Here is a 17,993-nt window from a genome sequence, read left to right as displayed (position 1 = left end):
CAGCCAGCGCTAATGGCTCTGACATCCCCCTTGCTAGTCTCCCAACCTGCCCCCTACCCCCGGTCAGTACAGGGCTGGGCCTGTGCCCCAGTGCCCTGTCCTGCTCGTGCTCCCCCCCACCTTGGTCAGTTCAGGGGTGTTCCCATGTTCCTGCCCTCCATCCTTCTGGTCCTCCCCCTGCAGGCCCCAGAGCCCAAGGCCTTGGGCCTGTCAGGCACCATGCTGCGGGCCCAGCTTGGGGAGGAGTTCCGGCACCTGCGGCAGGCTGACTGTGAAGCCGAGTACCAGCAGGCCCTGATGGGCATCCAGGAAGGGCTCTACGAGATGGAGGGACCTGCCATGAGGGAGGAGATGAAGGAGCAGCTCCGGCAGTGGTTCATTGAGTGCCAGTGAGTGTGCACAGCTGCATGGGCCCTTCCCAGGCCCCTCCATGTTCCCATCCCTTTCCTGGGCTCCCTGCTGCCCCGCAGTCACCACACTCCTCACCCCACTCCTCCTATGCCACCCCAGTGCTCTGCAGCCCACCCCTGTGCCACTGTCTCCCCGTCCAGCCAAACCTGCAGCCAGGGCTGGCTCCAGCGTTTTTGCCGCCCCAAGCGGCAAAAAAACAAAACAAAACACCTTGCCGCCGAACACAGAGGCGGAGTGATGGAGCAGCCGCCGAATTCCCGCCGCCGCCAAGGGCTGATTGCCACCCCAGAGCCTGACGTCCTGCCACCCCTTTACATTTGCTGCCCCAGGCACCGGCTTGGTTCGCTGGTGCCTGGAGCCGGCCCTGCCTGCTGCACTGACCCATCTGCTCACTGTCTCCCCCAGTCCAAGCACACTTCGCAGCCTGCCCTCTCTCTCCTCGGCTCCCTCACTGCCCAGGCCTCCCATGATCCCCAGGGCGCACCTGGCAGTGGCCTGCAGCTAACGAACTAGCACAGGGCTTTGCGCCTGGGACATGCTCACTGTGTCACGGCTGAGTGCTGACATTCATGTTTTCCTTCCACAGCGACCTGACCGGCCGCTTCCCCGAATTCCCTGACAAGGAGATTGGAGGCTCCAGCATCCTTTTTGCAGAAAAGACTCCAGAGCAGGTATCAGGGCAGGACCCAGGCTAGGGGGCTGAGGCTAATGAGCCGATAGCAGGAGAGTGGGGCCTTTCCTCTATAGGGGGCACCAGCTCCAATGCAGCCCAGGGTGTGGGGAATGGAATACGGGTGACTGGCTCTGAGCTGGAGAGTGGCTGGCTTAGGTGGACAGGGAATGGGAAATGGGGCCTTTTTCCGCTAAGAGGGGCCAGCTCTGATCCAGCCCCAGGTCAGAAAGGACTCTCAGCTATACTCGCCTCCACACTGTTGTACCCTGAGCTCTGCCAGGAGCAGCTGCCTGCCCCCTGGAGACTCAAGGAGCTCTGCCTTCTCCCCCCCCCCCCCCAAGTCACATCCTGCTGTGGCCTGGGGACTCTGGCACGGAGGGGTAGGTCCAGCTGGCTGGGATTCCCGCAGGTCAAAGCTGAGCTGGACCTCCTGGAAGATGAGGGACAGAGGAAGAAGGATAAGAAAGATAAAGAGAAGACTAAGGAAGGAAAGCAGAAGAAAGGCAAGGACAAGAAACAGGTGAGAGGCTGGCTGGTAGTGGGGCAGGGGAAAGCCCCACGGCAGGGATAGAGTACTCCAAATGTGGGGAGCAAGGGGGGCACATGGATTGAAGGAGTGGGGCAGAGTTTGATGGTGGCACATGGAGGGTAGTTCTGGGGCAGTGCCAGGCACTGCTTGTTCCTTGTGTCCTAGGGCTCCCCCCAGGGTTTCCCCCCAGTAGTGGTTCAGTTCATTTTAGTAACTTGCTGGGTTTGGGGTTTTTTTTCCAGGAAGAAGATGAAGGTTTGAAACTGGCTCTGTCCAAATTCCTGCCAGTGATCAGCGAGGGCTTCACACAGTATCAGAGTGAGGGGGACCTGAGCCTGGGGCAGTGGGGGGACCTAAGAGCACCGCTCTGACCTGTACAGACCCAGGAGCAGGGTGGCGGGGGGTCGTGAGCAGGTTAGGGCAGGACTAACAGAGAGACCCGGCCCTGGACTCTGCTACCTGGCTTGGGTGGTGCAGTTGTGACTTTCTGGCCTGGGATGAGAACATCCGGCCTGGCCCAGTTACTGGAGTTTAGTCACTTTTGCCTGGGTCTTGCTGTGTTAGACCAAGACGACTCATCCCCTGTACTGCCCCCCTGTGCCCACAACCCCTGAACCCTCCACCCTGTGGGCAGGGGAGGCACACACCTGCCCTGCCGAGCTCAGGGCTTAGGGTCTGGCTGAGCTGGGGAACAACCAGCACAGAGCTTGTGTTATACCAGGGAGATCTGCCATTGCTGAGCTGATGAAGCCATGGCACAGAGGCAGCTGTGCCATCTCCGGTAATACCACTCCCTACACAGCTAGGTTGTTATCCTGGGTCACTCACATGTTCACATTGGGCAACTGGTTTTGTAAAATCTGGCATATTCTTGCCTTGGGCATTAGTCACTGTGCTACTGTGTCATTTCCTGCTGACATGGAGAGCTGGAAGCCTATCCACAGGCTGCACTGAGCTCCTTGGGCCTCATTGATCTTAGCCAGACTGTCACACGTGCATTTGAGACAGTTCTCTTTTGAGAATCCGTAGGTGCCTGCAGGGCATCGCTAGGCTTTGCTTATGGGATCACTGCTGTATGGGATTAAAATGCAGAGGACTTTACTGGGCTTAAATCCTTTCCTAATATTATTTTCCCATGTAAGTGGTTGCTATAGATACCCCGGGGTTGTTGCATGATTATAAAATTGCAGGGGGGGGGGAGGTGGATGGGAAGAGGGAAGTTGTGCTGAGATATTCTCCCTATTAAAATGTGGTCCACACAGTGAAAAGGTGGACACCCCAAGGGAAAGCAATCAGTGCCCCCAGGAGGAGGGGGAGGGAAGGCAGAGCTGGGAGGGGCAAAAGCAGCATCTGACCTGTCCCCCTTCCCTGCAGCCATCTGGGGGAATCGGGATGAGTCCAATAACTTCGAACAGCGCTACGAGCCAGAGTTGATCAAAGCCCAGAAGAGGAAGGAGGTGGAGAAGGAGCTGCGCCTGCAAGTGAGGGGCAGAGACAGGGCTGTGTCGTGGGGATACCAGGGGGCTCGCCCTGCTGAGGAATCACTGCCCCAGGGACTGCATCCTGAGTGTGGGGTGGCTCTGAGGTCCCCTGAGGTTGGCTTTAGGGGAGGGGAGCTGTGGCTCTGGATTCCCCTGGTTCAGGGGTGCTGGGGGGTGAGTGGGGCTCCCAGTTCCACTGGTGTGAGGTGGATAAGTCTCTGTTGTTCAGGGAATAAGTGGGGGGTCTTTGCTTTAGGGGAGCTGTGGCTCTGGGTTCCCCTGGTTCAGGGGTGCTGGGGGATGAGTGGGGCTCCCAGCTCCACTGGTGTGAGGGGGGATAAGTCTCTGTTGTTCAGGGATTCAGTGGAGGGGTCTCTGCTTTAGGGAAGCTGGGGCTCTGGGTTCACCTGGTTGAGCAGTGCTGGAGGATGAATGGGGCTCCCAGGTCCCCCAGGTGTGAGCTGGGCACTGGCTCAAGATGTTAGGTGGGTTTTTAAAATTGTAGCTGGACTGAAGCCCCGGCTGCTGTCACCCAAGATGGCTGCCATGCCCCTGTAGCCCTTGTGGGGGGCTGCAAGGCTGCCTCTAGTGAAGATGGCTGCCATGCCCCTTGTGTGCAGTGGGATGGAAGCCAGGCTGCCGTCAGGGAAGATGGCCGTCCACTGTTCTCCGTGCATCCCAAGCAGAAGACAGTGAGGGATAGCGGGGAGCCTGGGGGGAGGGAACATGTAGGGAAGAAGACTGTTCAGTGGGGAGTTTCTGGGCTTGTGGGGAGGCCCCAGTTGCTGTCTCAAGGGCTGTCTCCCCCCAGGTGGATGAGCTGATGCGAGAGGAGTTGCAGCTACTGAAACTGGCTGTGGATCGAGATGAGGGGAAATCTCACATGGCAAAGAAGAGCAACAAGGTCAGAGGGTGTGTCCTGTACCCCAGGGCCCCCCAAAGGCGAGGGGGTGCACTCACTGGGGGACAGCCCTGGGGACCTATGCCAGCGAGTGGGGATGGAGTGATATTACTCGGCCCACAGATGGGGGGACTCTCACAAAGGGTGGGGGACTGGCACTGGAGACATGGAGACGGGGAGAGGACCCTTACATGGTGGTGGTGGTGGGGGCTCTCAGCCTGCTTAGAGGTTAAGGTTTGTTGTTCTTTTCCCAGCAAAAGAAAGGGAAGAAAGGTGGGAAAAAGGAGAAAGATTTAACTCCGGACAGGTATCATCCCTGACCCCCTTTCCTTGGGGGAGACCCCAGACATGGACTCATAGGTGGTGCCCACTCTTGGCCCTGTACGATCCCTGGGGGGAACCCCCCGTGACAGGTTGGATCACAGAAACCCCCTGAGGCTGCCAACTGATGTGCCAAGACTACTTCTACCCCTGCTTTTCCTGCCCTCCCAGCTTGGGGCTTCAGTGCCCTGCCTGGTTTGAGCCAGACCTGCTAGCCTGCTGCAAACTCAGACCCAGGTCTGAACCACATCCCCTGACAGCTATAGGCTTGAACTGAAAGCAGCTTAGGGAATGTTTCTGTCTTTAACACTCAGATGACCAAGTCCCAATGCAGTCCAAACCCCAAATAAATCCGTTTTACCCTGTATAAAGCCTATACAGGGTAAACTCATAAATTGTTTGCCCTCTATAACCCTGATAGAGAGATATACACAGCTGTTTGCCCCCCCCAGGTATTAACACATACTCTGGGTTAATTAATAAGTAAAAAGTGATTTTATTCAATACAGAAAGTAGGATTTAAGTGGTTCCAAGTAATAACAGACATAACAAAGTGAATTACCAAGCAAAATAAAATATAACACGCAAATCTATGTCTAATACCGTAAGAAAGCTGAATGCAGATAAAAACCTCACCCTCAGAGGAATTCCAGTAAGCTTCCTTTTACAGACTAGTCTCCTTCTAGTCTGGGTCCAGCACTCACTCACACCCCCTGTAGTTACTGTCCTTTGTTCCAGTTTCTTTCAGGTATCTGGGGGGTGGAGAGGCTATCTCTTTAGCCAGCTGAAGACAAAATGGAGGGGTCTCCCACGGGCTTAAATAGACTTTCTCTTGTGGGAGGAGACCCCCTCCTCTCTCCTATGCAAAGTCCAGCTCCAAGATGGAGTTTTGGAGTCACCTGGGCAAGTCACATGTCCATGCATGACTCAGTTTTTAGAGGCAGCAGCCATTGCCCACATGGTATCTTGAATGTCTCCAGGAAGACATCCAGGTGGACTCTGCCTGCTCCCTCTCTCCATTCCAGAGCCCCCCTTCCAGCTGGGCATCTGATATCCCCTCCCCCAAGTCCCACCTCTGTCCATTGTCTCCTCTCCAGGTAAACAGGGTCGCCTGGGCCTCCTCTCCTCTCTTCCATCCTCTGGCCCCGTCTGGCTGGAACCGACTGGTCAGGTCACCGGGGTCCTCTCTTCGCAGCCCACTGGCCAGAACTGGCTGTAACTCCTGAGCTGGGCCTCACGGTCACCAGATCACCAGGTCACTAGTCACTGGGGTATCCATTCTCCAGGCCATTGGCTGGGGTCCCAAATTCCGTTGCCGGTCCTCTGTAACGACAAACTCCCTCTCCCCTCACCCTCGTTAAACCAGGAACACCCAGGGAAACTGAGTCCCACTCCCTCTGCATGCAAACCATTGGAAAAAACAAGGAAAAACAAGAAAACCCCCACTTCGTCACATCTCTCCCCCCTCCGAGTCTGAACTGAGTGGGGTCACTTAGCCAGTGACCTGGGCGAGTTCAGGGCCCCGCGCCCCGTGATAAAGCATCGGCTGTAACATTGGCACTCCCCCTCACATTGACCAGCTCCATGTCATACCCCGGGAGGAGCAGGCTCCATCTCAGCAGCTTGGCCTTTCATTTGGTGCAGCCATGTCAGGGGCAAATGGTCAGCGCACACCGTGAAGTGCCGTCCAAATAGATACAGCTGTAGTTTTTTAAGGGCCCACACCATGGCCAGGCATTCCTTCTCTATAGCCAAATAGTGCCGCTCCCGGGGCAGCAGCTTCTTGCTCAGGTATGCACTGCGGTGTCTTTCCCCCTTAGTATCAGTTGGCATCAGCATCGCACCCAGCCCCGTGTCAGGCATCGATGAACACCAGGAAGGGTTTGTTAAAATCAGGTTTACCAGCACCGGGCTTTGGATAAGTGCCCCCTTCAGCACTCAGAGAGCCCTCTGGCACTGCTCGGTCCAGACCACCTTGTCTGGCTTCCCCTTCCTACCAAGCTCCGTGAGGGGGGCTGCCAGGGCGCTAAAGTGGGGCACAAACCTCCAGTAGTACCCCACCATCCCAGTGAGAGCCTTGACCTGCTTCTTAGTCTGGGGAGCGGGCCAGTCCTTGATTGCCTCCACTTTAGCTGGCTCTGGCTTCAGGTGGCCACGCCCCACCTTGTGGCCCATCACCACCTTACACTTTCCAGCTTTTATGGTCAGTCCAGCATCCTGGAGGTGACCCAGCACCCTCTTCATCTGGATCACATGTTCTTCCCTGGTCTGGCTAAAGACACAGATATCGTTAATATACACTGGAGCAAAGTCCTCGATTCCCCTTAGTAACTGGTCCGTCAGGCGCTGGAAGGTGGCAGGTGCCCCCTTGAGGCTGAAATGAAGGACCAGGAACTCAAAGAGCCCTATTGGGGTGGTGAAGCAGACTTCGCCCTGGCCTTTGGGTCCAAAGGCACCTGCCAGTGGCCTTTGGTAAGATCCATGGTAGTGAGGTATCAGGCACCCCCCAACTTGTCTAGGATCTCATTGGTCCTAGGCATGGGGTAGGCATCAGACCCGGTGATGGCATTGAGCTTCCGATAGTCCACACAGAACCGAATCGACCCGTCCTTCTTGGGGACCAGCACCACGGGTGAGGCACAGGGGCTGGAGGACGGCTGGATCACCCCTAAAGCCAGCATGTCCCCGACCTCTCTCCCCAGGTCTTGGGCTGTTTTCCCAGTGACCCTGAATGGGGAACACCAGATGGGAGGGTTGGCTCCCGTCTCCACCCTGTGCACAGCCAGGTTAGTGAGCCCAGGCTGGTTGGAGAACAGCTGCCGGTATGAAGGCAGCACCACTCTGATCTCGGCCTGCTGGGCAGGGGTGAGCTGGTCTGAAAGGGGAATTTGACTCCAGCGAGGGGTCAGGACCAGCCTCAGGGAGGAGTCCCACTAGGGGATCCTCTCCCTTCTCCTCCCTCTGCCCGCACACAGCCAGCACCAACTTCTCCCTGTCCCAGTACGGCTTCATCATGTTGACATGATACACCCGGCTGCTGTGAGCCTGGTTGGACAGTTCCACTACATAGTTCACCTCATTTACCTGTCTGATGACCTTGAAGGGGCCGTCCCAGGCAGCTTGCAGCTTGTCTCTCCTCACGGGGATGAGGAGCATCCCCTGGTCCCTGATGGCATAGGAGCAGGCACATGCTGAGCGGTCGTACCAGACCTTCTGCTTCCTCTGCGCCCTGGCTGGGTTTCCTCTGGCCCAGCCCATGAGCTCCACGAGCTTTTCCCGGAAAGTCAGGACATGCTCCACCACTGATTCTCCATCGGGAGAGGCCTTCCTCTCCCACTCAGCCCTCATCAAGTCGAGGGGTCCCCTCACTCTCCTCCCATACAGCAACTCGAATGGGGAAAACCCTGTGGATTCCTGGGGCACTTCCCTGTATGCAAACAGCAGGTGAGGTAAATGCTTGTCCCAGTCCTGCAGGTGCTGGTCCATAAAGGTTTTCAGCATCATCTTTGGGGTCCCATTGAACTTCTCCACCAGCCCGTTGGACTGAGGGTGGTACACTGAGGCCCAGGTGTTTCGCACCCCACACTTCTCCCACAAACACTGGAGCAGGACTGACATGAAGTTAGACCCCTAGTGTGTAAGGACCTCCTTGGGGAACCCCACTTTGCTGGAAATGGTCAGCAGCAGTCTGCCACGGTGTCTGCCTCCATAGAGGACAAGGCCACTGCCTCAGGGTAGCGCGTAGCAAAATCTACCACCACCAGAATGTATTTCTTCCCTGACCGAGTTGCCCTGCTGAGGTGCCCTACTATGTCCATGGCCACCTTCTGGAAAGGCTCCTCTATGATGGGCAAAGGTCTCAGAGCTGCTTTCCCCTTGTCTTGGGCCTTCCCCCGCTCTGGCAGGAGTCCCAGGCCCTACAATGCGGCTGGACGGCGTCAAAGACCCCGGGCCAGTAAAAGTTCTGCAGCAGCCTCTGCCTGGTGCCGGATACCCGGATGCCACGCAAGGGGGAGATCGTGGGCCAAGTACAACAGTCTGGGGCGGTACCTCTGGGGAACCACCAACTGCCTCCTGGCTTTCCAAAGTTCAGTTTGCCCCGAACCAGCCCATTCCCGGTAGAGGAATCCCTTCTCCCACAGGAATATCTCCTGGCTGTCCTCCCCGTGGGATCCTGCAGCGCTGGGGCGAGCAAGGGCCCTCAGCTTCTCTAAGGAAGGGTCAGGACACACAGGAATAAATGGTAGAACCGGGCCACTGACTAGAGCCTCCTTCAGCGCACAGAGAGCCCTCTGGCACTGCTCAGTCCAGACCATCTTGTCTGGCTTCTCCTTCTTGCACAGCTCAGTGATGGGGGGCGACTATGGTGCTAAAGTGGGGAACAAATCTTTGATAATACCCTACCATCCCAATAAAGGCCTGTACTTGTTTTTTGGTTTGGGGCACGGGGCAGTCTCTGATCACCTCCACCTTGGCTGGTTCTGGCTTTAGGCAGCCGCTCCCCACCCGGTGGCCCAGGTAAGATATTTCAGCCATCCCCACCTTGCACTTCTCCACTTTTATGGTCAGCCCAGCTTCCTGGAGTCGGTCCAGCACTTGTTTAACCTGGGACACATGGTCCTCCCACGTCTGGCTAAAGACACAGATGTCATAGAATCATAGAATACCAGGGTTGGAAGGGACCTCAGGAGGTCATCTAGTCTAACCCCCTGCTCAAAGCAGGACCAATCCCCAATTTTTGCCCCAGATCCCAAATGGCCCCCTCAAAGATTGAACTCACAACCCTGGGTTTAGCAGGCCAATGCTCAAACCACTGAGCTATTCCTATGTCATCGATATACACCACGGCAAAACTCTCCATCCCCCTCAGTAGCTGATCCACCAGGCGCTGGAAGGTGGCCGGCACTCCCTTGAGACTGAAAGGCAGGGTCAGGAATTCGTAGAGCCCCAGAGGGGTGATAAAGGCCGATTTCAGCCGGGCATCTGCATCCAGCAGCACTTGCCAGTAGCCCTTTGTAAGATCCATGGTGGTAAGGTACTGAGCTCCTTCCAGTTTGTCTAGGAGCTCGTCAGGCCTGGGCATGGGGTAGGCATCAGTTACAGTGATGGCATGGAGCTTCCAATAGTCCACACAGAACCGGATCGACCCGTCCTTTTGGGGACCAGCACCACCGGCAAGGCCCAAAGGCTAGAAGATGGCTGGATCACCCCCAAAGCCAGCATGTCCCTGACCTCTCTTTCCAGGTCCTGAGCAGTTTTCCCTGTGACTCGGAAGCGGAAGCATCTTGTCGGCTGGTGCGATCCTGTCTGCACCTGGTGGACAGTCAGATTAGTGCGTCCAGGCTGGTTGGAAAACAGCTGTTGGTACAGATGCAGCACCCCTCTGATCTCAGCTTGCTGGGCAGGAGTTAGGCAATCAGAGAGAGGAATTGTTTCCGGGGGGAGCCAGCTCCTGTCTTGGAATAGATCTACTAAAGGGTCATCTCCCTGCTCCTCCCACTGTCCACACACGGCCAACACCACATTCCCCCTGTCATAAATGGCTTCATCATATTCACATGGTACACCTGGCGGTGGTGCGCCTGTTTACCTCATTTAATTTCTTGACAACTTTAAAAGGGCCTTCCCAGGCGGCCTGTACTTTGTTTTTTCTCACGGGAATGAGAACCATCACCTGATCCCCGGTGACGTAGGCATGGGCCCGCACCATGTGGTCATAGCAGACCTTCTGCTTCCTCTGGGCTCTGGCCAGATTCTCCTTGGCCAAGCCCACGAGCTCAACAAGTCTTTCTTGGAAGGTCAGGACAAACTCAACCACTGATTCCCCATTGGGTGTGGCCTTCTCCCATTCATCTCTCATCAGGTCCAGGGGCCCCTTTACCCTCCTTCCATATAATAGTTCGAAAGGTGAAAACCTGGTAGACTCCTGGGGTACTTCCCTGTACGCGAACAGCAATTGAGGTAAGTACTTGTCCCAGTCCTGTGGGTGCTGGTTCATAAATGTTTGCAGCAGCATCTTTAGCGTTCCACTGAACCTCTCCACCAGCCTGTTGGACTGGGGGTGATACGCTGAGGCCCAGCTGTGCTGAACCCCACATTTCTCCCACAAACACCAGATCAGGGCCAACATGAAGTTGGATCCTTGGTCTGTCAAGACTTCCTTGGGGAACCCCACTCGGCTGAAAATGGTCAGGAGTGCATCCGCCACGGTGTCTGCTTCAATGGAAGCTAAGGGCACTGCCTCGGGGTAGCGGGTAGCGAAATCTACCACCACCAGAATGTATTTCTTCCCCGACCGGGTCGTCTTGCTGAGAGGCCCCACGATGTCCATGGCCACCTTCTGGAAAGGCTCCTCTATGATGGGCAAAGGTCTCAAAGCCGCTTTCCCCTTGTCCCGGACCTTCCCCACCCTCTGACAGGGGTCACAGGATCGGCAATACTGCCGGACTGTGGTAAAGACCCCGGGCCAGTAAAAGTTCTGTAGCAGCCTCTGCCGCGTGCGCCGGATTCCCTGGTGCCCTGCGAGGGGGGTGTCATGGACCAGGTACAGGAGTTTGCGGCGATACTTCTGGGGGACCACCAGCTGCCTCCTGATCCCACAGGACTCTACTTCCCCTGGGGGAGCCCATTCTCGGTCCAGGAACCCCTTCTCCCACAGGAACCTCTCCTGGCAACCTCTCCTCATGGTCTGTCCCACACTGAGGTCGGCCAGGTCCCTGAGCTTCTGCAAAGAGGGATCTTTCCTCAACTCGGCCTGGAACTCAGCGGCTGGGGAAGGGATGGGGGCCTGCTCTCTCTTGCTGGCTGGGTCCGAGGCCGCAACCTCTCTGAGCTTTGCCCCTGGGCACTGCCTCCCAGTGGTGCATCCCCACATCCTTGGGGCCCTCCTTGTCCCCCTATTTCAGATGTACCCTCACCACGGGCACCTTGAATGGGGTCCCGCCCACCCCCATCAGGGTCAGGTAGGTGTTGGGCACCACCTGATCTGGGGCCACCACCTCGGGCCGGGCCAGCGTCACCTCCGCGCCCGTATCCCAGTATCCATTGACCTTCCTCCCATCCACCTCCAAGGGAACAAGGCACTCTCTCTGGAGGGACAGCCCCACGCCCACCCTGTAAACCGAGAACCCTGAGTCCCGAGCCTCCAGCCCTCTGGCGGAGCTGGCCTGGGGTACTCTTCCCTCCTGAGCAGGTGGTAAACTGGCAGCCCCCCTTGCCTGGGCTGTCTGCCCCTCGTCCAGCTGGGTCCCTACCCAGTTAACCCTGGGTAGGTTGGGTCTGTTCAGTCTGTCCCTGAGCCTGGGGCACTGGGTCTGTACGTGGCCTCTCTGGCCACAGTGATAGCAGCTCAGGTCACGTTGGTCCCCTTGAGCAGGTTGGAGGGTCCCAACGCCAGGCGTTCCCCTTGGGAGGGGGTTCTCCATGTTCCCCCTTTGGGAGGTCCTGTGGTGATTCTCTCTCTGCATCATGGCTGGCCTGTTCTTTTGGGACTCCTCCCTGCTACCCCCTGACCGACTGTTCACAAACTCATCGGCCAGCTGCCCTGCGTGCTGCGGGTTCTCTGGCTTTTTGTCCACCAACCATAGCCTCATGTGGGAAGGGTACTGTTCATACAGTTGCTCCAGTACAAATAGGTCAAGCAGGTCCTCCTTAGTTTGGGCCCCATCTGCCCACTTGTGGGCATATCCCTGCATCCGGAGGGCCAGCTGTAAATATGCGCCCTCAGGGGCTTTACGCTGACTCCTGAACCTTCTCCAGTACATCTCGGGAGTCAGCCCAAACTCGCGGAGCAGGGCCTTTTTGAATAGTTCATAGTCCCCTGCCTCCACCCCTTTTATTCGGCTGTACACCTCCACGCCTTTGGGGTCCAGTAAGGGGGTGAGAAACTGGAGCCTGTCTGCAGGGTCAACGCTGTGCATCTAGCAGGCGTTCTGAAAGGCCGTCAGGAAGTCATCTATGTCCTCCCCCTCCTTACGCTGGGCCAGGAGGCACTTATCAAAGCTCCTTGCAGTCTTGGATCCCTCCTCACTCAACACAGCCAGGGCCTTGCTGCTCCTCAGCCTTGCCAACTCCAGTTCATGCTGACGCTGCCTTTCGCTCTTTTTCGTGATCCTCCAGCTCTCTCAATTTTATCTCTCTTTCCCATTCCAGTCGCCTCAGCTCCAGGGATGGGGAGCTCCGCCGGGAGGATCCCCTGCTGGCTGCCGGGGTCAGGGTGCCCTCGGTATTCGCTGGGCTCCTCCCAGGCCCTCCCCTAGGCATAGATAGGGGGGTCTCGGGTTGCTCTTGGCAGCAGTATGACCCCTCCCAGCCGGGTCAAGCACCGGGGCCGCGCTGTATCTGCCGGGCTGCTTCCTTCAGAGGCAGGGATCGGTGCATCTGAGCGATCCTTTTCTTCCAGCTGGGCAATCAGCTGTTCTTTGGTGAGCCACCCAATGCGCAGCCCCCTCTGTCTGCACAGCTCTACCAGGTCGCTCTTAAGGCACCTCTTCCTGCTGGCCACTCGCAGGCCTGTGTGCTCGCAGCTCCCCATGGTTTCCAGGAGGAAACCCTATTGTGCCAACCCTTCTCCAGGTCACCACCTCTCTCCCAGGGACAAGCCGCAGACTCCTCCGCCCCTGAGACTGCTCACCGCAATGCCCAAGGGGACCCTGTTATTGCAGCAGTCCTTCTCCCTGGTCACACACTCCCAGGGGTTAAGGGTAGCTCCTCCGCCCCCCGAAACCGCTCCTCTCTGAATCTTCAGCATGCCTGGTCCCTGTCAATCCCCCTTCATTTTACTGCTCCCCAGTCACTTACTGCAGGAAGCACCGTCCATGGGGTGCAGTAGATCCCACCACTGACACCAGTTGTCATGGAGATTAGGGAAGTCAGGGCCCTACACCCCCACTTCCTGCGATTCACCGTGACTCCTAACCAGCCAGTAGAACAGAAGGTTTATTAGAGACGACAGGAACACAGTCCAGACCAGAGCTTGCAGGCATAAACAGGACCCCTTAGTCAGGTCCTTCTGGGGGGCAGGGAGATTAGTCCCCAGCTCTGGGGGCTCCCTCCTCTTCTCCAGCCCACTCCAAAAACGAAACCCCCTCCAGCTGACTCACCAAGCCTCCCCACAGCTCCTCCTCCAGACTTTGTCCAGTTTCCTGGGCAGAAGGTGTCACCTCACCCCAACCTCCCTCCTGGCTCAGGTTACAGGTTCAGGTATCGTCCCAGGCAGTGAAGTCACCCCTTGCTATCTCATCACCGATCCAGACAGTCCCAGTAAATTCCCCTGCCACATTCCTAGGTCAATCCACCCTACTCAGTCCCTGCTGCGTCACACCTGGATCCCCACCTTCCCCTGCTGGCCTGGCCTGGCGGTCCCTTCCCCCTGGCATAGCCCTATCGACTGCAGCCCCCTGGACCGGCGGTGCCCCCTCTTGGTGTGCTTCTACCTAGTTGACACCCCGAAGGTTCTGCTTGGCTGCCATTTCCTTCATCTTCAGGCCTTGCACCACCTTGTCTCCCTTTGGCCACAGTAATTACAATAATCTCCCTCAAGTCCCACGAGGAGAGTCGGCCCGCGCCGGCATTCCCGGGCACCCCTGAGTTGGGCTTCCTGAAGTCCCACCTTTGAGAGGTATCTGGGTGACTCCCCTTCTGAGTTCCCAGTGGGGGTCTCCCTCCTGCCCCCGATCTGCTGTCCACAAACTCATTTGTCAGTGCCCCCACACTGCGCAGATCTTTGGGCTTCCGGTCCACTAACCCCATCTTCAGGTCTGGAGGGCAGATGTCCTACAGCTGCTCCAACCCCACCAGGCGATACACGTCCCCTGCGGTTGTGGCCCCTGCACCCTTCCCCCACTTGCGGAGATATCCCCCAGCAGGTGGGCGACCTCCTTGTAGGTGACACCTGAGGTCTTGTGTACACCCTGGAATCGTTTCCTGTACACCTTGGGGGTCAGCTCAAACAGCAGCAAAGCCTGTTTGAACAGGTCATAGTCCCCCATCTCCATACCAACCACTTGGCTGGGAATGTCTCTATGGCCTTGGGACCCAGCAGGGGGGTCAGACAGTGGAGCCTGTCTGCGGCGTCAATCTGGTTCAGACCACACACCTTCTCAAAGGCTGTGAGATAGGCATCAGTATCCCCCCCATCCTTAAACTGGGGCAGCAGTTTTGTGTCTAGATTCCCCACAACACTGGCGTCTCGGGGCCCTTCCCCACTTACCCCCCAGCAGGCCCTCTTGGCCCACTGCTCCTCCAACTCCAACTCATGCTACCGCTGTTCTGCACGGTCCTCTCGGTCTCTCTCTCTGTCCGCCAGTCTCTGCTTCTCCAACTCCAGCTCCTTCTCTTTCAGCTCCAGCTCCAGTCTCCGCAACTCCTCTAGGGAGGAACCTGACTGGGGTCCCCCGTGCTGACTGGGGAGTCGGGTCTGAGAGACTCCCGGCTGCTACACGGACTGCCCCCATGGCTACTCCCTGGCAGTCCGGGCACCTTGGGAGCCCCCCTGGGGTCTGGAGCCTGTTCCTCAGATTGGTCGTTCTTTACAAGCTGAGCCATCAGCTGCTCCTTTACAGCACATTTAAAAGGGGGAGGGATAGCTCAGTGGTTTGAGCACTAGCCTGCTAAACCCAGGGTTGTGAGTTCAATCCTTAAGGGGGCCATTTGGGATCTGGGGCAAAAATTGGGGATTGGTCCTGCTTTAAGCAGGGGGTTGAACTAGATGACTTCCTGAGGTCTCTTCCAACCCTGATATTCTATGATTTATTTTTTGGGGGGGAGGGATAGCTCAGTGGTTTGAGCATTGGCCTGCTAAACCCAGGGTTGTGAGTTCAATCCTTGAGGGGGCCATTTAGGGATCTGGGGCAAAAATTGGGGATTGGTCCTGCTTTGAGCAGGGGGTTGGACTAGATGACCTCCTGAGGTCCCTGATATTCTATGATTCCTCAGTGAGCCTCCTGATGCTCAGCCCTCTCTCCCTGCACAGATGTGCCAGGTCCCTCTTACGGAGCTAGGCCATTTCCATGCTGGTTCCTTTCAATTCCCTCATTTTATCGCTGGCAGCCACTCGCTGCAAAGCGCCTGCACTCGCAGACAACCGTCTACAGGGTGCATCCGCCAACCATCCTCTGCTACCACAGTGTCATGGGCTCACAGGTCGTGCCCACTCCTGGCCCCGTGCGGTCCCTGGGGGGAACCCCCTTCAGTGACACACCCCTTCTCGGGGGGCCCACTCTCTCTCAGGGGTTAAGCCCTTCGACCTCCTGGAACCGCACCTCTCTGAGCCTTAGCACGCCTGTCTCTGCCATGGGCCCCCTCACGGAGTCCACTCGCTCTGGGCCCCTGGGGCCTCCACTCCCAGAGGGAATAATGCAACCCTGTTCTCTAGACTGGAGTAACTCTCAGCCAGCGTAAAACAGGAGGGTTTATTGGGCATCAGAACACAGCACAGAAAACTCTCAGCGCCCTCAGGCCTGGTCCCCCTCAAGCACAGCACATCCAAGTCTCCCCTGCATCCAGGTAGGCTCTGCCTGCTCCCTCTCTCCAGCCCAGAGCCCCCCTGCTTCCCAGATGGGCATCCGATATAACCTGCTCCCAGGCCCCACCTCTGTCCATTGTCTTCTCTCCAGGTAAACAGGGTCGCCTGGGCCCCCTCTCCTCTCATCTGTCCTCTGGCTCCTCTGGCTGGAACTGCCTGGTCAGGTCACCGGGGTCCCCTCTCCGCAGCCCATTGTCCTCCCACTGGCTGAAACCAGCTGTGACTCCTGAGTTGGGCCTCCCGGTCACCAGGTCACCAGTCGCTGGGGTTCCAAGTTCCGTCGCCGGTCCTCTGTACCAACAAACCCCCTCTCCCATCCCCTCATTAAACCGATAACACCCAGGGAAACTGAGTCCCAACCCCTCTGTATGCAAACTGTTGGAAACAACAAGGAAAAACCAAGAAAACCCCCCACTTCGTCACACACCCCCAGCTCCTCTGTGTGCCCTGACCCCTCCTGCACTCCAGTGGGCCGGACACACCCAGTTTCTGCTCCCCACAGCTTCCCTTTCCTAGGTGAGCCCCCCAGCTCCCCTGACACGCTTCTGTCAGATCCCTGCTATTCTGTCTCTTGCGCAACAGTGCTGTCCGGGGCTAGACTGGATGGGCCCTGGCGGGGCTTCCCCAGCCTCTGCACCTTGCTGCAGCTCTCCCTGGCTCTGGTGGCAATACTGACCCAATCTGCCCCCCAGACTGTGGGTGGAGCTGGGCACAGCCAGGCGCCGGGCTCCCCTAATCCCCGCTCCCCCTCCAGGACCCTGGACTCTCTGTACGAGGAGCTGGTGCTGCAGGGAATCCTCAAGCAGGCCCAGCACGTCCAGCTGGCTGACTACACGGGTGAGTCCGCCAGGGCCGAGGGGCTGGGATGGGCCCTGTGGAGGAAGGGACCAGCTCGCTGCCCCAGCAGTTCTATGTTGAGGGTGCAGGCCAGCTCCTCACCCTTTGGGTGGGGGTGCAAAGGGGACAGGAGCTGTTTGCTGCTTTAGGGGAGGGAGTGGGGACAGGAGTCCTCTCCCCGCCCCATGCAGGCAGGGGAAGGGGGAGGTGCCTGTCTCACTCCAACTAGCATGCTGCTGTATGTGGGAGGATGTGTGTGTGGGGAGGGGTCTGACCCAGCCCGTGTCTCTCACCACCGGTGGGGTGGAGGGTGGGGAACTGTCTCTGTCCCCTTCTTCCCTACTGCTCATGCCTGCCTCCCCTGACAGGCGATTTCTGTTACCTGGGCACTACCCTGCGCATGGCGGGCATTGAACCCACACCCTCGGTGATGGACATCAGGCAGAACATCACCCTGTATGCCATCCTTCGCCTGGGTAAGGGACCAGCCGCCCCATCCCGGTGCACGTGAAGGGGCTGGCGAGGGGGGCAGGTGTTTGGTGGATGTACCCTGCCCTGCAACAGATGTTGGGGTGTGCACTGCACAAGGGTGCAGTATCCCTGCAGTATCCCCTGGCAAGAACAAACTTGCTGTGTGGGAAAGCCCTGCACCACCCTAGTCACTGCCAGGGCCTGGCACCATGGCTTGGCACTCCCACGGGGGGAGGAGGGTCTGGCCAGGCCTGGCACTTCTGTGGGGTGGGGGGAGGTTGGGCAGGGCTGGCATTCCCATGCAGGGGGAGGAGGGAAGGCATGGCCTGGCATTCCCATACAGGGGTCAGGCATGATTCAGTTTTTCTGTGGGGTAGGGGATGGGCATTCACATGGGGGGGTGTCTCCATGGGATACGCTGACAGCTATGTTGGGGTGAAGCAGAAACCTTCTCCCTGCCCCACCCCCATTGTCCCCCAGGGTCCCCCACAGTGCACGAGCTAGCGCCCCTGGTGAAGTCCATCCTGCTTGCTGGGCCTGCTGGAACTGGAAAGAAGATGCTGGTCCACGCTGTGTGCACCGAGACAGGTGCCAACCTCTTTGACCTGTCCCCAGACAACCTGGTGGGCAAGTACCCGGGGAAGGCTGGCCTCAGCATGCTGATGCACATGGTGTTCAAGGTACCAGCACAACACAGGGCAGGACATGGGCCATTCCCCACCTGAGCAGGGCAGAGCTCAGACCCCAGAGGAGGGATGGGGCAGATTTTCACCTGGGCCTAGTGCAGTATGGTGTTGCGGGGTGGGGTGGGCAGGGTGTCCTAACGGGCCAGGGGCCTACCCTCC

The 17,993-nt window shown here is 57.8% G+C and overlaps 1 protein-coding gene across 1 annotated transcript in view; it reads left to right on the top strand.

Annotated features, from left to right (window-relative positions):
• Positions 1 to 17,993, top strand: part of DRC11L (dynein regulatory complex subunit 11 like) — a 74,720-nt gene that overhangs the window by 49,154 nt on the left and 7,573 nt on the right. The window contains exons 6-15 of the mRNA XM_077808788.1: positions 184 to 389; positions 998 to 1,082; positions 1,494 to 1,604; positions 1,856 to 1,931; positions 2,988 to 3,094; positions 3,906 to 3,998; positions 4,250 to 4,302; positions 16,595 to 16,677; positions 17,046 to 17,153; positions 17,629 to 17,828. Of these exons, the coding sequence (XP_077664914.1) occupies positions 184 to 389; positions 998 to 1,082; positions 1,494 to 1,604; positions 1,856 to 1,931; positions 2,988 to 3,094; positions 3,906 to 3,998; positions 4,250 to 4,302; positions 16,595 to 16,677; positions 17,046 to 17,153; positions 17,629 to 17,828 (1,122 nt within the window). The remainder of the gene's footprint in view (positions 1 to 183; positions 390 to 997; positions 1,083 to 1,493; positions 1,605 to 1,855; positions 1,932 to 2,987; positions 3,095 to 3,905; positions 3,999 to 4,249; positions 4,303 to 16,594; positions 16,678 to 17,045; positions 17,154 to 17,628; positions 17,829 to 17,993) is intronic.

Source organism: Eretmochelys imbricata, chromosome 2 (assembly GCF_965152235.1).
Source record: "Eretmochelys imbricata isolate rEreImb1 chromosome 2, rEreImb1.hap1, whole genome shotgun sequence".
Taxonomy (NCBI): Eukaryota; Metazoa; Chordata; order Testudines; family Cheloniidae; genus Eretmochelys; species Eretmochelys imbricata.
Note: the sequence above shows the minus strand (reverse complement) of the source record. Positions and strands in the feature narration are given on the sequence as shown.